Source organism: Parasteatoda tepidariorum, chromosome 2 (genome assembly GCF_982258835.1).
Source record: "Parasteatoda tepidariorum strain Cologne lab strain chromosome 2, Ptep-v5.0, whole genome shotgun sequence".
NCBI classification, from domain to species: Eukaryota; Metazoa; Arthropoda; class Arachnida; order Araneae; family Theridiidae; genus Parasteatoda; species Parasteatoda tepidariorum.
The window spans coordinates 77,078,183-77,097,492 of record NC_141756.1 but is presented as its reverse complement, the minus strand read 5'-3'; the positions used below and the strand labels follow the sequence as shown (position 1 = coordinate 77,097,492).

Sequence of the window (19,310 nt, the reverse complement as noted above, 5' to 3'; positions counted from 1 at the left end):
CAACCCTCTGATAAGTATGTGAAGTCAGAGGTAATATGCAGAAAAATAGTGTTCACAATTAATCGTTTTTAATGAATAATTCATTTTAAATATCTAACATTTTATAATGGAGTTTATTATAATATGAATTTTATGTATTTCAAAATTAAAAAAAAGGAAATAATTCGGCTATAATACAAACATTTCTAAATTTACCATACATTTTATAAGAAACCATATGCTTCAACTTGAACTTCTTCAACATTTAAGTATTCTATTTTTTTAACATTTAACATATCATATTGCACACGGTTATAAATATTTATAAAAAAATCTACATATTAAAATAAGTGTTAAGCGTCACCCTTATAGCAATGTTATAACCCATTGGAATTTAATGCATAACTATATGAAATGTTAAATGCTTCTTATAAAATGATTAAATGTTGAGGATGATGCTGAAATAATTTACTTAGTGATATTTTGATTTTGAGAAAACTAAAAAATTTTGATTCATTCTAAGGCTGATTTTGATTTACTCTGCTCTAAAAAAAATTTATATAAAATATTTTAAATAAAACAATTTTCTAACGTTTTAATTCTCTAACAGATTTTTTAATTCACTATACATCGTATATCTGATTATCAATGTACAAAAAATTTAACGTTTTTTTCTGTAATGGAAACTATGCGAAATTTGCTTGATTCATATCTCAAATCCACAATAGTCCAGAAAAAAAAATTCTGTTGGAGAAAAATTACAAAAAAAAGTCTTCACCCTTCAAAAGAATAAATGGCTTACCAATTCATTTAGAGTCTTAATAGGCACACAGAGCTTTTTTTTCCAAAAATGTCATCAAAAGGCTCACAAATTTAGCGGAATAATTCTTTTACTGTGATGTCAGATAACATTTTTTCGTAGCTCTTTCGAAAGAACAATTAAAATGCAAGGAACAAATAAATTTTAAGGACCTGCTTTTCAAGTTCTGTATGTAAGAATATCAAACCTTACGTAAATAAATAAAGATACACACAATTGTAATGAAATATATCTTTAATGTTGATTTATTTACAAATAATGTAAGATTTTTACAAGAATAGGGTAAGGCAATTACAAAATATTATTTAACATTAACATAAAAATTATAAAAATACACAGGCCACAGCACATAGTAAATAATTATAAAAAATTCAAGGACGATATTTCTGCTAATATAATTAACATTTTTACTAAGTATTTCATAAGTATATAGGCTAGTTTTTATAACAAAACAAATATGTAAATCTTGGCTGTAAAAAATTGCCTTAAGTTGCATCTTATATGTTATAAAATTTACTAAGTATAAGAACAAAAACAATTTCTTTTTATTTCTAAAAAAGGTGCTAAATAAAAATAAATACGAAAAAAAGAAAAATATTTGCGAATCAAAGATTTTTTAGATAATTTGTCTAAAGTTGCATTCATTCAAAGATTGTTTTTATTATATTCACTTTTTTTATTATTATTAATTTATATTAACTTAACTTCTTATTATAATTTCGATTATTTAGAAAACTTATCTTAAGAGATACCTAAAAATGAAAGTCTAAGAATGACTAAAAATGAATGACTAGGAAGTTTGATAACAAAACTAGTTCAACCATTGCAATTTTTTTTCTTCATTTGTTTTAAATTTGTTTGTTTTGGGAATGTTCCCTTATTTGAGACAAACTTAAAAAAATTTACAATTAAACTTTTATTACAGTTTATTCTGTATAGTAACAACGCATTAAAGTACAAGATATTAAAGAATATAGTTTACAAAAGAAAGAAAAAAACGAATCAGATTTTTTTTTTTACTGTAACTTATGTTAGTACCTTTTTTTCAAGTTTCTCATTTTACTCGAGCTAGAAACTTATTCCTCACTATTTCTTTATAATTTCAAAAGTAGGGAATTTCCAATCGATTTAGAGAAATTTCTGTCGATTCTTAAAATAAATTTTTTATTTATTTTTTGTAATTTGGATATTTCAGCTGTAAGGGCTACTGTATTCCCAATAATTTTAATTATATAATAAAAATTATGAAGTTAAATTATAGATAGCAAGTGTATTTAAAATTAAATCATAACTCTCTTACATTAATATACAGTTAAGGCTGGGAGATTATAATTAACTTTTAATCGTATAAACATTTCGTAAAACTAGTTAATAATTTAGTATTTCCTACAACTTACAGCAGTTGAACATTTTATGATTATATATTATGTACATTTAAAACAATTCAAAGCTATGAAGTGAAATAGAAGATTAAAAAATTTTCTTAAAAATTTTATATTTTAACACTTAAGAAAAAACTTTTTACATAAAGCATGATAAATAAAGATTTTTGAAATTAATTTACTGGAATAGCAAAATACTATTATATTTTTCATTTACTTTAAAATTAATTTTTATATAATTCGTATAAAAATTTTAATCTCGATATGAAACCAAACAGCATTAAAGATATAATAAAATTGAAAGAAAACGAACATTTTTCAATGTTTTTTTTTAAATTTTTTTTATTTATACTTGCTTGAAATTTTGAATTATTTAATTCTTTTCGAAAATAGTCATCTCTCTGAGAGGTAATTTCTTTGCGATTTATACAGTTTGATTTACGAAATTATGAAAATGGAAGACTACAGAAATCTAAAATATAAAAACATGATTTTTTTAAAAGCACTTTTTGAAAACTTATCAAATTCGATTGAACTTATCAAATTCGATTATTTATCAAAATTATTTAAACAATTTCAGGAACTATCAAATTAACGTTAAATTATAGATAGCAAGTGTATTTAAAATTAAATCATAACTCTCTTACATTAATATACAGTTAAGGCTGGGAGATTATAATTAACTTTTAATCGTATAAACATTTCGTAAAACTAGTTAATAATTTAGTATTTCCTACAACTTACAGCAGTTGAACATTTTATGATTATATATTATGTACATTTAAAACAATTCAAAACTATGAAGTGAAATAGAAGATTAAAAATTTTTCTTAAAAATTTTATATTTTAACACTTAAGAAAAAACTTTTTACATAAAGCATAATAAATAAAGATTTTTAAAATTAATTTACTGGAATAACAAAATACTATTACATTTTTCATTTACTTTAAAATTAATTTTTATATAATTCGTATAAAAATTTTAATCTCGATATGAAACCAAACAGCATTAAAGATATAATAAAATTTTTAAAATTGAAAGAAAACGAACATTTTTCAATGTTTTTTTTTTACATTTTTTTTATTTATACTTGCTTGAAATTTTGAATTATTTAATTCTTTTCGAAAATAGTCATCTCTCTGAGAGGTAATTTCTTTGCGATTTATACAGTTTGATTTACGAAATTATGAAAATGGAAGACTACAGAAATCTAAAATATAAAAACATGATTTTCTTAAAAGCACTTTTTGAAAACTTATCAAATTCGATTGAACTTATCAAATTCGATTATTTATCAAAATTATTTAAACAATTTCAGGAACTATCAAATTAACGTAATACTAAATATAGTGTTCTTTTTTTCTTCTTTTTTTTTACAAAACACATACACAATATTTTTTAGAAAAGTTATTCAGCAATAGCTGTTTAAACCATGATTAAGGTTTTTAAACAAATCTTTGTAGTTTTAATAGAATAAATTTGTACTGCGAAATGATTATTAAAGGCAATCTTGAATTTTTAAATTATTACTCGAAATTTTGATGGCATTATATGTTTCAATAATCATTGAAGCAAAACAAAATTTAAAAAAAAAATATTAAAAATTAAATTACAGTGTTTGCGCTATTCCAATCAATCATTTTATATCAGTTATTTGTTTTTAAAAATATATAAGGTATATATTGGTATCTAACCATATATTGGGATTTTACTATTCTCAAAAACCTATTTGAGTCTTATGTGGCTAATGCATTTTATATCATATTTTACCAGTCGAAGAAAATGGAAATGCTTTATATTGTGCAAAATACATTTGAAGTTCAAGCAATGTACATGCATGTTTTGTTTCAAAAATTTGTATAAACAGTTTTTATTTGAGAGTATATGATAATATTCTAAGGCTTCTATTCGCTCGCAAGTGCGTAGGCAGATACATTGCAAAATGCGCATATGGATAATATATATAAAGTCTTTAAATGTGCGAACAGCTAAGCTTTATTAAGGCAAGTTAAAGATGACTTTTATAAATATAAGAAAATCCTACTTGTTCAAAAAATACACTTCTATTGACCATAATAAAACACAGAAATCAGAAAAATTTTAGCATGAGCAATAATTTCATAAGAAGAAAGAATGCACAACATTTGCTGAGTAACACGTGCTTTAGTATAAATAAATATTTTAATGTTGAAAAAATAGTTCTAACTAGATATATATAGTCAGAAAATTTCTAAAAAAAATATTTAGATATTTGGAACTAGCCAATACTGTTCCCCAATTGCGTACCTAAACTCATTCAAATGTCGTACTGTATTAGTATTAGCAAATAAATACTTGAAAAATTCGATAAGTCATAACTAATTAGCGGTAATAGAACTATGTATTTCATATCTGTAAAATATAATTTTAGGGATACATTGAGTAATCATAAAAAAATAAATAAATCTCGTAGGGTGTTTTTGAAAAGTTATGTCACTGAATTTATTGTGAAGCTTATACGTGTTCTAACACGTTGTTTCTGGTTTAGATCTTTAAACCGTATAGAGTGCTTACGCATGTGATCGCTTAGTCGTGTCCGACCTTGCAAGAAGAAATTTTTGTGAAACTCATTTTTGTCGATGGATTGCCATAATTTTTTTTTTGTGAACTCTGCTAATTGCAGTGGGAAATTTTTCTACGATGAAGATGGCCTTTGAAGATTGTTTCTCGGAGAGCCAAATCTGCCAGTGACACGAAGAATTTTTTGAAGATCGTGAGGAGATCAGTGTGGATTAGATGTGGTATATATTACACGTTTTATGATTAAACATTGTACCGATTTCTCCAAAAAAGCGGCACAATAGGCGTGCAATAGTTTTTCATTAAAATAATTTCAAAGAAGAACGAATATAAAATTACAAATAATGTATCCCAAATATCATACTTCAGTTACAAAGATTATTAATAATATAAATAATTATCAACATAAATACAAGTGAAATAAATTTACTCTTTGCTCTGTTTACTACGTTATTTTTGTAATCCAAAATAATAACATATTTGCATTAAAAAACTAGTTAACTTCCTTAAAAAATAAGTTTAAAAAAATTGTTGACTCATATATATTTAAAAAAATACTATAGCAAAATTACTTCTGAACATTTCCTACAGTCATAATTTCTGACCACGCAAAAATGACTTACTAATAATTTGACGAACATTTATATTCATTTATTACAATTATGTTAACATTTATTTTTAAAAAATACGTTTATTTAGCAAAACCGGAAAAAAAAATTATCTTTGCGCAATAACATTCGATACAAATCGTTTGCAATTGACGCTAGGGTTACTTCCCCTATAAGTGTAGTATACTAAATTCGTTATACACAATACCATTTGACTCAAAAAATGACTGATGATTTGAAGATTCCATTGAAAAACACAGCAATAAGTAGTTAGAAATGTACCATTAGCTACATTTTACAAAGGAAACCAGTTAATTTGTTTTCCTGAGGTCTTGTAGTTAGTTACAAATCATTCATGCACGGTACTACAAATTTATAAAAACTATTCCACATTGCTTTCAAAGCAACAAGAATTTACAAAATTTAGTCTGAGAACAAAACTAGTTAAAGTTCATAAAAAATATTACAATTTAACTGGTATGATATTCAGCAGAAAACAATGTTTTGAAGTTTTTTTTTCTATTAGCACAGCGTCATCTTTTGACTAACTTTGTAACCAATTTTAAAAATAATTGAGAATATATCTTCTAGTATCTTAGGCAGAACACAACTAACCGTACATTTCTGGCTCTTAGTTTTTTTTCATTATTTATTTCAAATCATTTGTCATCTCTTAGACCAGTATAATCGTATAATCTTCCAGTATAATCGTATTACAAAGTTCAATATTACAATCAAATTGATATAAGTTTAATTAACCTTCTCATTCAGAAGACAAAGTGTGAAGTTATGTTGCTTAAAATATCATAAATGGCTAGCTTCGTTTGCAATTCATAGAAGCTTTAAAAATGCCCATTGATCACAACATTGGTTTTTAATCAGGATTATTATTTTATGGAACTCTTAGTGCCCACTGCCGAATAATTCATGTGTGCAGATAAAATTGATAATAGTTGATTGAAATAGAAAAAAAATCTGATGAAGAAAGTCATAGTAGAATTATTGTTGTATATTGAAAGTCATAGTTGACTCTCTTTTTTTTCAGTCATCCAAATATAGAAAGAGTTATTTAAGTATTAATAAAAAGGAATTGATAATACTATATCTATATGAATATTGGAAGAATATATGTGTATCATATATATAAATACCAGAAAGAAGACTGAATAAAAATCGTTACTATGAATCACTTGAAATATCTATGAACTCCAATGATTGCTCCACAGTTTGGACACGCATGAAGAGTATCTTTACATGTGGGTACCACTAAAGGTAGCCATGCGCAAGGTGTGCTGAAAAACATTAAAAATTTATTACTCATACTTAAGTTGTAAATAAATTAAATTAATGATATTTACTTATAAAGGAGTTTTAAGAAAAATATACTTGCTAAAAGTAAAAATCATGCTGTCTTGTAAAATTTTGTTATGAAATTTATATGAACAATTACATTAAAATAGTAAAGAAAATTCAGCCGAACAATTCAGAAACAGTATACTGCCAAAAATTCCGGATCAAATAACAGTGAAAAGTACATCAGTAAAATTCATTTTACCGTAAAATCCATTTTTTACAGTATCCAGATATTTTACAGTAAATATTTCTGTAAAAAGTACGATATAAAAGATTTCTCGCTCTGTAAAATTTCAGGGTGAAAATGGAATTTACAGTAAAAAAGTACTGGCACCCGAAGTGCCTGTAATTTTTACCAGAACTTGAAGCATATTTTTTTTTGCATTGTAGGGAAGAGTATGTTGCTTTATTTAGGAAAATCACAATTTCTAACAACTTAACTAAATAAAAGTTTCATAGTTACAAACAAAATTCACAGTTTAAATGCTTTTATAAAGTTTCAAATTAATACAGAAAAGTTTCCTCTTTAATTCAACATCTACCTTATGATGTGCCCTACCACCTATCACAGCTATAATCATTAGTTTTGTAATACCCGGTATTTTAGAGAATACATAAAGAATAAATTTGGTAAAAAATTTGCAGCGAAGGAAAATATATTTGTGGGAAACTTTGTAGATAGTAGAAAAACAGTCGTATCCGGGAAAGATTAAAAAAATATATGTATATTTCCCTTACACTTTATTAATACTTTTACTAATATTATAAAACCTTATTAATACTTTTACCAATACCTTTCTTTTTATCCCTTTCAAACTTTGTATTCAACTCTAGTGTGCAAAAAAAAAGTTAAACCATAAACTTCCTTACACTTAGATACCTGCAAGTGACATCAGAGTAGGTAAATAGGACGTCAGGTGAAAGATGACGTCAGGTGACGTCAGAGTACACGCGTGATGTCGCTCACAAGTATGCAACGGGATACCTGCAAGTGACGCAGTGTGGGTATCTCGATCCTGATTCGTTGTTGAAACATGGGATTTGCTTATATAAACAACTGTTCTTTCCAATATATTTCGAGTACGCCTAACCCGTCATGTATCAATTCTCTTATAAGACTCATTCAATATTCTTCTTTAATATATTTCTTACGTAACACAAAGACAGGCGCAAAGTCCTGTCGAGCATAAACAAACTAATTATGTATCGAAGTTGCCAAGTACACAAAACAAAAATATATCACGGTCATAATAAAACACATAAACAAATAATAAATCTAAGTCAAGTAAAAAATGCAGACGAGAAAGAATTTTGTTTCAACAAATCCGATGTGCGATGCGGCGCTGTATTTATTAACTTCACGCTAATTAGCATTCGACCTTAAGTAGAGAAACTTAGCTCTACTTTAACACGCCATTTTGCTAATAAGCGATTGATTGGCGCTGACGTCATAGGTCATGTATGTGGGTATTTGTGACCATCTTCTTTTTGAAGTGCATGTACTCAATTAAATTTGATTTTAATCACATGGTTAGGCATAATCAAATCACTTCTTCTCTAGTTGCAGGACCATTTATTTGATCAGCAAACGATTATCAACTATACCAATGAAAATGCAATATATTAAAAACGATAATTTTTATTATTTAATAAAATTTTTTAAACTTTTCAATTAAATTCGTTAAGTCCGTCGACATCTTATTTAGGAATCTAATGACAATAGTTGACGATGTAATCCTTTTAAAGTTTTTAGCCTTACATTTATAGGCAGTAATTTTTAAACAATTTTAAAAATAAAAATGTAAAAAGATTATAATTTGATATTACATGAATTTACTGTTTTAATTAACGAAATAAAAGTTTTACTTTCCTAGTTTGAAATTTATAGTAAATGATAATAAGGTTACTTTACCATATTTATTAATATTATATGTCTTTTGAGACTTGACGTGGAAATTCGCGTGTTATTTTGAACAAGCGCTTTCTTTAGATAGTATGTTTACTCGCTTGTGCCTATAATAGTTCAAATCGATTGATTCAAACTGATTATTTTGTAAATACTTTTCAATAGGAAAATCAACATCCGAAATCTAACTTCAATTGAAGCCCCACGTTAATTGCACAAAAGACTTTCATTCTGAAAACTATTTACAAAATATACTATCAATTAGAACTATTATACGCAGGTGGTCATCTCTAGGAAGAGAGATTCAAACGATAATTCCAATACGAACTTTAGCAGTTCGAACGCAGTGACATCTTTCGTAAACTTTAGTTGTTGCAACATAATGCCATCTTTGTTTTTTCGCCATTGCACAGTTTGTGTTGAACTGAACTGTATAAAACATCTGGGCACCTGAGGCCGCTTGTGGCCCTTTTCCCATTCATCTTTAGCTTGAACTTTGAGGTGTTTCGATGAATTTTTGGAATGCAAATGATGATAAGGAGTATTCATGTGGATAAATGTCATTAAGTTCTTTCTGACTATGTAGTTATATGCACAGGGTGATAAGAGCAAAATGTAAAAATATGAGATATAATTTGAGATAAGCTGGTATGGTGAAAATGAGGTTATGTATACGCTACTGATGTCGGGAATATGATGCATCACTGCAATAGTATGCTGCTATTGGTCTGAAGTTCTTGTCTTCAGTTGAAATTTCATATAGGAATATTTCATTAAAATTTGCTGCAGAGCAAGAGGTGGCTTTTCATGGAATTTAGCATTATGTTTGTCTATGCACAGTTTGTGTTCTTTACGTCAGACTACTAAATTGATCTGTGCAGACGCCTTTTCTCTTGTAGCATGTGTTGTTGTTGAGCAAGCGAACACACTATATGAAGAAAACGGATGCTTGAAATAATTCGCGAACTCCCACACCGAGCATTGCTATAGGAAATGTAGATGTTGTCCAGAAGTCAACACCAATAAATTTCTTTAATGCAGTAATTTTTTCATTGTTTAACTAATTTAAATTCATGCAAACGTTTATTTTTTTTTAAAAAAAATTAATAAATACATTTAACACACGAAATTATTCATGGTATAAAATTATTAACTGGCGCACTTTTCGTAAAAAAAAGTTTTCCTCATATATAAAAAAAAAAAAAGAAAATATGAACTCTATGAATCCTTTCTACATACTTACCACAAGAAAAGAGTGACCAGCACAGTAAAAAAGGCGCAAACACCATTATGTCGAGAAACTTCAGTGACCACAAATTGTCCGCAATTCTTGCAAATTATTTGGACAGGTTCTCTCCCAAATGCTACCCTTTCAACATAAGATGTACGTAACAGAAAATTCAGCTCTCGTGCTTTACCCTCTTTTACTGTAATTTAGAAAATCAAACATCAGCATACAGATAATATAAAGTAAAAACATTTAAATTTTCTTATGTATAATGAAACCGATATTTCGGAACCTGAGAGTGTGATAGCTTGTTTAATCAAGTGGCTACCAAGTGATCCGAAATTAAACCAACACATACTAAAAAGTAGTTAAAAGAGTAGAAACAATGTGGGTAACAAAAAAAACAGAAAAATTAAAGAACAAAAACGCGATCAAAGTAAATAATGAGAGATCGATAAATCAGTTCCGAACAACGCTAAGAAATCATGCAGAAATCTGAAAGATACGCAAAAAATAAAGCTGAAATTATTCTAACTTTTTGCCATTTTTTGAACTTGATGCCGATGGCTTTATGTTATTAGATTCAACAAAATATATTTATTAGTATTTCATCATGTCAAAGTAAAGATTAATGGTTTTCAGAAACAATAGGAATAATGTTGTTCGATGCAAACTCATAATAGTCAAAATTTAACACAATCAGCAATTTTCCGTGGTAGTCATCAATTTCAAGTACAAATAAGAGACATCCCTCCACTTTATCTAAATTTAAACTGCACAGTAGTAATGTAGTTCTTTTAAGTACCAAATATACTAATTGGACCTATTAAACCTGCTCCATTTACGAAAATACCAATAGTGCCTTGTACTAGAATCAATACAAGCATCTTCGGTGTCATGGCACTTTTGTAGCATTCCCCAAAAACGAACTAGAACAGTTTCCCAGTTAATTTTGCTGTTTAGTACAGAACTTACAGTTTTATTTTAATTAATAGCTATTAACTAAAATGAATAGGCATCATTAGCTTTAATTGTGAGACTATTTTTTACTTTTCTCCTAAAACGAATTTGTACCATTTCTCTATTAATTTTGCTTTTCAGTACACAGCTACTTTTTTTTTATTTTGAGTTAGCAACCATCACAAAAATTAATAAAGAACCATGTGGGGAGTGAGTTGTTATCGACAATGTCAACCCTCATCTATGAAAAGGTACTTAGGAAATATTATTTAGTTGCGAAGTTCACCTAAGATACCACGTTCATGTTGATTATGATTTACCAGGCATAAGGAATTAAAAATGCATAAATTTTAAAGAGCGTGCAATATACTCCTATTTAACTAATGCAAGAAAACACCGCTATAAGCAAGAAAACACCACTGTTGTTTTTAAAATATTTTTACAGTTGAATAAACAAAATCAAATGCAGTTTAATTTATTTATACTTATATTATTATGCAGTTTAATATATTTGTTATATTTTTTTTCTATATTTTTTGGATCGAGGAATAAGCTGCATCTTTCACCTAGTGTCACATCTATTTTGAATGCCTGTTGAAGCCGGTATGTTGCTACGCCCGTTGGCTTCTTGGCGTCATTGTTATCAGCCAAGAGCCAGTTGATGTGAAACAACAAAAGAGCATACACGCTCCGCAGCGCTACAAGCGCACCCGCAAAATAAATAGTTTACAGTCCACGTTTGATTTTATATACACCCGCAAGCTATCGGCCAAACACTGGTCCGAACGATCAGGAGGATAAAGATCCAGTATATCGCAAATTTACAATAAAAATCCCGCATTCATTATTGGACTGACCACGCATCGCATCAGAAATAACGCAGCATATCTCCAGCCATAGAATTAGTGAAAGGTAGGCAAATTTTCATCATTTATTTACCGCATAATTTCATTTAATAAATAATGGATAACATCGAGAAATGTAGAAAGAAACGCGCTACAATCAGAACTAGCGCTACAAAACTAATAACAAAAGCAGATACTATAATACAAAGTGACACTAAAGAAATAACAGAACTAAATGAAATATTTGAGCAATTAAGTCAAAAGGAGAGTATTTTGACGTCATTAAATTCTGAAATTGAAAATTTAATTTCGGTTCCAGCAGAATTCGAAACTGAAATTAGCGCTAGCGAAGAATACAGCGAAAAAATCATTAGTGCTAAGTGCAAAATTAAAAATTGCTTAACGTATTTAGAATCAGTTAATCAAGTGAAATTAACTCCCGCAAGCCTTGTAAACAATAGTGTTAGCATAAAATTACCAGAAATTCCGCTTCCGAAATTTTCGGGTAAATGTGAAGAATGGAGTACTTTCAAATTGCAATTCAATAATGTTATTACATCCAATAATCAGTTGACAAATGCACAAAAACTACACTATTTAAATTCAGCTTTAATCGGAGAAGCTAAAAATCTTATTACATTAGATGATACATTCACTTCATTATATACAGCTTTAGAAGAAAGATACGAAAACAAAAGGTTAATAGTAGAATCTCACGTTAAATCAATATTAGATATTGAAAAATTAACGCATGAGTCGGCTAAAGACTTACGTAATTTAATTGATTGTGTAAAGAAAAATATAAGAGCATTAAAAATTTTGGAGTATAATCGCAATGATCTTTCTGATATTTTTGTTTTAAATATAGTACTTCAAAAATTGGATAGGGAAACTCGAAGGCAGTATGAATTAAATATTAGCTCAAACGATGTTCCTAAATTAGATGATTTATTTTCATTTTTGGAAAAACGAGCTCAAATATTAGAAAATGTTAGCAAAACCACTCCTTTAAGATTTAAGTTAAGTCAAGAGAGAAATCCGAAAACATTTCTAATTAATAAAAGTGTAACTCAATCATGCATTTTGTGTAAAATGAATCATCCTATCTTTAAGTGCGATTCTTTTTTGAAATTGAATAGTCATCAGAGAAGTGAGCTGGTATCAAAACATAAATTGTGTTTAAATTGCCTCAGCAGTCAACACAAGTTATTGAATTGCAAATCGAAACATTTATGCTACATATGCCACTCAAAGCATAATACACTACTCCATAAAGAACGCGAAACTATAAACAACTCTGCGGTTTTGGCTTCTTCTTCTCACGGTCATGACCTCAATCCCGAAGCAGCGGTATTTAATATTCATCAACAAAATAATGAAATTGTTTCTGCTTCTTTATCTTGCATTAATTCGAAAAATAAAACAGGGCTTCTTCCGACTGTTTTAATTTGGGTTTTAAATCCTTTAAATGGATCTTATATACAATGTAGGGCGATATTAGATTCAGGCAGCATGTCGAATATTTGTACAGCTAATTTCGCTAATAAATTAGGAGTACCGCAAGAAAAAATAAATTATCGGGTTTCGAGTTTGGGCGGAAACGAAACTACAATAAGATCAAAAATACAAGCTACAATTTGTAATGGTAATAGTTCTTTTTTGAAAACTCTTGATTTTTTAGTGGTATCCAAAATTACCGATTTTCTTCCTGTTACATCCTTCAAAGTAGATAAGTTAGAAATTCCGCAACAATTAGCAGATCCTAATTTCGCGGTAACTGGAAGAATAGATATGCTTTTAGGCGCGGAGGTATTTTTCGAAATTATCAAGGCTGGAGATATCCGCGTTGCAAACAGTGATTTGGTGTTTCGCAATACTGTTTTTGGATACATTGCAACTGGAGCAATAAATACCCGCACTCCAGAAATTCACTGCGGTTTCATAACCACTCAAACAGAAGTCGAAGACTGCTTAGAAAAATTCTGGAAAATAGAGGATATAGACTATAAAATAAAAATTCAGAGTGAAGAAGAAAAGTATTGTGAATCACATTTTCAGAATACTTATCGCAGAGATGAGCATGGACGATTCATCGTAGAGATGCCAGTTAAGGACGTTGAGCGTTTAGGAGAGTCCAAGGACTTAGCTGTGCGACGTCTGAATCAACTATGGAAAAGATTATCCAGAAATCAAGAAATGCAAGATTTATACAAATCATTTATGCAGGAGTACTTAGACATGAATCATATGGAAAAATATGATGATAATGAAAGCAATTCCGGTAGTCAAATTACCTATTACCTCCCACATCACGGTGTTTATCGTCCAGATAAGACAACCACTAAGTTACGTGTTGTGTTCAACGCTTCATCAAGTACCTCAACGGGTGTGAGCTTGAATGATGTCATTTTGAAGGGGGACGTGGTCGAGGACATTTTCGAAATCATAACTCGATTTCGTAAACATAAATATGCTTTCACGGCAGACATCCAAAAGATGTTTCGACAAATCAAAATAGATCCATCGCAGCTTGATCTTCTAAGAATTGTGTGGAAAGATTCAGAGTACGCAAAACCGGTAACATTCAGACTCAAGACAGTCACTTACGGAACTGCTTGCGCTCCATTTCTCGCAATCAGAACTCTCAAGCAGTTGGCTAAGGATGAATTACAATTTCCACTGGCATCATTAGTTCTTTTGGAAGATATTTATATGGACGATATCGTTTCAGGTGCTCAAAGTTTAGAAGGTGCTCAGAAAGTGCAACAACAGCTGAACGATATTCTAGCAACTTGTGGAATGTCTCTTCATAAGTGGAACTCTAATTCAAGGGAGTTAAGGAACAGTTTACCATTAGGTGACCCAGCAGAGCATGATTTTGCATCAGAAGTTGATGCGAGTGTCAAAACTTTGGGTGTAAGGTGGAATTCAATTGAAGATCAATTTACGTTTAAAGTATCCATCCCAGAAATGACCACCAAATTCACTAAGCGTGAAGTGCTGAGTTTTATAGCAAGACTGTATGACCCATTAGGCCTTTTGCAACCTGTCATCACGAAAGCAAAGATATTTCTCCAAAAATTGTGGGTACATAAACTGTCGTGGGACGATCCCCTTCCACCACAAATCGCAGGTCAGTGGCTTAATTTTGCATCATCTATGCAACATATAGAAACTATTCGCATTAATAGATACATTTTAACTGACTTTTTTACAAAAACTGTTTTAATGGGTTACGCTGATGCCTCGGAATTAGCGTATGGAGCTGTGGTTTACATGTACTGCCCAGGCCTAGCTGAATCTAGCACTTGCCGTCTTATTGCGAGCAAATCTCGTGTTGCACCCATAAAAGTCATTTCTATACCACGTTTAGAACTATCAGCTTGCTTACTTCTTTCTCAACTTATAAGAGAGGTTTATAATTCTCTTAAAATGGACATTGACGAAGTCATTTTGCATACAGACTCGACCATCGCACTTGCATGGATTAAAACGCCAGCCCACCAGCTTAAAACCTTTGTTGGAAACCGAGTCTCCAAGATCCAAACCTTGACTGAGAACTACCAGTGGAGACATATTTCTACTCATAACAATCCCGCAGATCTCATTTCCCGTGGCTTGGATCCTCAAGAACTTTCCTCATCAGACTTGTGGTGGTCGGGTCCGTCTTGGATGAAAAGTGGTGAAATATCGCATTTGGAGGAAATCCCTCTCTCAACAGACGCTCTCAAAGAAGAACGCAAAAAGACATCGTGCTTGATTGAAACAACTCCTATTGACTTTCCGATCATTTACAATGTTTCAGCATACGTTAAGTTAAAAAGAATTATAGCTTGGTGTCTCCGCTTCATAATGAACTGTAAATCTCCGAACAATCGCATAAATGGTTATTTGACTAGTAATGAGATAAAACTAGCTAGAAACGTTTTGGTCAAAATAGTACAAAAACAAGAATTTCCAAACGAATATCACCAGCTAAAAAATAGCAAACCAATTTCTTCGAGTAGTAAGATCCTCTCCTTGAATCCGTTTTTGGATGAAGAGGGCCTTATCCGTGTTGGCGGTAGGTTAGAAAATACACAATTATCGAATGAAAGAAAACATCCTATTCTCCTACCGAAAAAACATCACTTAACTAATCTAATTATAATTCATTATCATGAATCCTTCTTGCATGCTGGAGCACTTTTACTATTATCAGTTATTCGCAAAGAATTTTGGATAGTAAATGCTAGATCAGTTATAAAAAAGCAAATCTGGAAATGCATAAAATGCTTTCGATTAAAAGAAAAAACCGCGACACAGATAATGGCTCAATTACCACCTTCAAGAGTAACGCCTTCTAGAGTATTTTCCAAGACTGGTCTGGATTATGCAGGTCCATTTTTTGTGAAACCGCGATCTGGACGTGGAGTTAGATCAGTTAAAATGTACATTTGTATATTTGTGTGTTTCGCGACAAAGGCGGTGCACATCGAAGTTGTTGGAAATTTAACCGCTGAATCATTTATTGCAGCTCTAAAAAGATTTGTTGCGCGAAGAGGAAAACCAAATGAATTATTTTCAGACTGTGGTTCAAATTTTGTTGCTGCAAATAAGGAAATTAATCGAGTAGTTAAATCTCTTCAAAAAGAAGAATCCATCCATCAGTATTTTGCCGATGAGCAAATTAAATGGCACTTTAACCCACCTTCAGCACCTCACTTTGGAGGAATTTGGGAAGCTGCTGTGAAATCCGCAAAATCGCATTTGAAAAGAACAATAGGTGATCATAAATTGACCCTTGAAGAGTTTTTAACTCTTACTGCACAAATTGAATCCTGCTTGAACTCTCGTCCTTTGTGTCCAGTATCGGACGATCCCGCTGAGCTTTCAGCACTTACCCCAGGACATTTCCTTGTGGGAACCGCTCTTTCCTCTATACCAGAAGAGAACCTTCTAAGCGAAAACATATCCCCATTAAAACGTTGGCAGTTGACTCAAAAACTTTTCCAGAATTTTTGGAAAAGATGGGTTAACGAGTATATTTCCAGCTTACAGCAGCGCCCCAAATGGTTGCGAGAACAGCCTAATTTGAAAATTAACGATTTAGTTCTCATTAAAGAGGACAATATTCCACCTTTGAAGTGGAAATTAGGGCGTATACAAGAAGTTTTTCCTAGTGCTGATGCTAAGGTAAGAGTGGTCAGTGTCAAAACTGAGACTGGAACTTATAAAAGACCCATTCACAAACTGTCAGTTTTACCTATTGACTGATTAACTTTCTTTATTTTATTTTAGACTTTTCTTTTGTTTTGTGTTAGTTATCCGGTTTATACCAAGGAATCTATACATCTGTTTATAATTATATATATTTAAATTTTGTGTATGTTGCATTAGTTTTTTTATAATTATCTTTTTATTAGATGTATAGTTTAATTCTGTTTTTTTGTCAATTTATGTGCAAATTTTGAAACTATGTTTCAAGGTGGCCCGGTATGTTGAAGCCGGTATGTTGCTACGCCCGTTGGCTTCTTGGCGTCATTGTTATCAGCCAAGAGCCAGTTGATGTGAAACAACAAAAGAGCATACACGCTCCGCAGCGCTACAAGCGCACCCGCAAAATAAATAGTTTACAGTCCACGTTTGATTTTATATACACCCGCAAGCTATCGGCCAAACAATGCCATACGTTAAAAATAAATTCAAATAGGAAGTATATAAAAAATCCCCTATAAAAAAACCATTATATGTAAGTTTAAATATAAAAGTATTGCATATAAATTCGTGCAAATCCTGTGATTATTAAAACACTACAGTGCGTCTAACAATTTTGTCTAATTACTATAATATAATACCTGATATAATAAATATTTTATATTTACAGAATATATAATCGAATTTAACCAATTGATACACGAACGTAAACAAGTGCAAACCGGTTTCTGTCCTGCAAAAACAATAAAGATGTACAATCCATGGCCAAATTATTAGACGCATTAAAGTTTCTATGTAAGATTCTATGTATGATTCTATATAAAATCTTTATTATCATGTAATGCCATACAGCTTTATTGTTTTTACACGACTGGAACCGGTTTTAGTACTTGATTACGTTTGTGTATTAATCGGTAAACATTGTAATGCAATATGTTAAAAATAAATACAAATAGGAAGTGAATAAAAAATCTCTTCAATAAAAACCAATAACATGTATGTTTAACAATAAAAGTATTGCAAATAAACTAGTGTAAAACATGTAATTATTAAAAACAATTTGCGTCTAACAATTTGGTCTGGGACTGTATATATATATTTATTTATTTATATAAAGAGAATGTATTTATTTGAACAAAATAACTATTTAAGTTAGGTATATCTAAAATAATTATTTTAGCACTTACATCTTCGCTTCTAGAACTGATTAATATACAAATTACTAATAAATATATAGAATTATTTACGTTTTCGCTTGTTAATACATGCCTTAATTATTGTTTTAAAATTTCTATTTTAATTAGAGCATATGAATATTTCTCATTTGATAGCACAAAATCGTTGATTATTTATGTAGACTTTTTTTAAACATTAATCTTTGTTCCGAAATGTTGCAAAAAATTTTTTTTGAACGAAACGATGATGCTGTATTTAAAACGAAAACAGCCAATTCCTTCATATCGTATTTTTCTCATAAGTATATAAATTAAAACTTATTTCATATTAATTATAGTTCTTATTGCTCTGTCTTTTATTGTTTAGTTAAAATGTTTCGTGTTTAAACAAAAATAGCAAAATCTTTCCTTATTTTTCTTATGTGCAAATGTTCTTCTTTCTTTGAGGGCAGCATTTTATTTAAACAATAACAATTAAAGTAATATAATTTAGCTGTACAGATAGAGCCGATTTGATAAGTTAACATTAAACAAAGAAATGCTATATAAAGTTTATCACTAGTTTTTATGCGTATTATTTGCTTCATTATTTGCAAAAGGTTCTATTAAACCAATACGGAACAAAAATAACTACTCTCAGCTAAAAGAGCTGCTTAGTTTAGCAAACGATAATAAAATAAAAACTATCTTTTGGTTATCTCCATTTACTGAGAGTTCTTTTAAGATTTCCTGACGATAATCTTACTGCACTAGTATAACGGTATAGTTCAGCTTCTGGATTGGCTACGTTCTTTTGACAATGCGCCAAAAAGACCGCCAAAATAGTACATATGTATGAGATAAAAAAGTATATCTATATGTATTTAAGATATTTCTTACCTTCTGCTACCTCTTCACTTTGATGTCGCGTATGGAGCAAAGATATCTCTCGGTAACGGGAGATCATCCTGAAGACCTATGGCGTTTCGATTACTATTTTCTAAAAACTGAAATGGGAGCTCCCTGTTGCTATGGTAACCGAGACAGAATGGCGACACTTCAATACATGGCCTTGTTTACTACATCGCCCGCCTATTCGCAGTTTTTAGAGAAAAACAAAATGATGACAATAAAACTAGGCTTATTAGAACAAGTCTAAAAATTTTAGTTTTAGATCTGAACTTTTAATCAATAATTTTTTTTCGAAACATAATCATAAAATTTAATTTCTTTCTCACTCAAATTCATAATCAATAAAAAAAATGAGTTTACTTGGTTTTTAGAAGGAAAGAAACTGGGACACAGGAAAATTTTTATTT

The 19,310-nt window shown here is 30.0% G+C and overlaps 1 protein-coding gene across 1 annotated transcript; it reads right to left on the bottom strand.

Annotated features, from left to right (window-relative positions):
* Nucleotides 1-3,537: 3,537 nt before the first annotated feature.
* LOC107454118 (lipopolysaccharide-induced tumor necrosis factor-alpha factor homolog) lies at nt 3,538-19,045 on the bottom strand. The gene is made up of 3 exons (XM_016071188.4): nt 18,892-19,045; nt 9,852-10,035; nt 3,538-6,641 (listed from the first exon to the last, which is right to left on the bottom strand). Exons 1-3 carry the CDS (start codon nt 18,956-18,958, stop codon nt 6,536-6,538), a joined length of 357 nt encoding a protein of 118 aa, XP_015926674.1. The 5' UTR covers nt 18,959-19,045; the 3' UTR covers nt 3,538-6,535.
* Nucleotides 19,046-19,310: the final 265 nt, after the last annotated feature.

Bases quoted from the DNA above. Each gene is read 5' to 3' on its own strand.
- LOC107454118 (XM_016071188.4), bottom strand. From the start codon at position 18,958: ATGATCTCCCGTTACCGAGAGATATCTTTGCTCCATACGCGACATCAA. The intron at 10,036-18,891 runs GTAAGAAATATC...TCTAAATTACAG, and splicing joins AAGTGAAGAGGTAGCAGAAG to TAAAAGAGGGTAAAGCACGA. The intron at 6,642-9,851 runs GTAAGTATGTAG...AATGTTTTTCAG, and splicing joins CTGGTCACTCTTTTCTTGTG to CACACCTTGCGCATGGCTAC.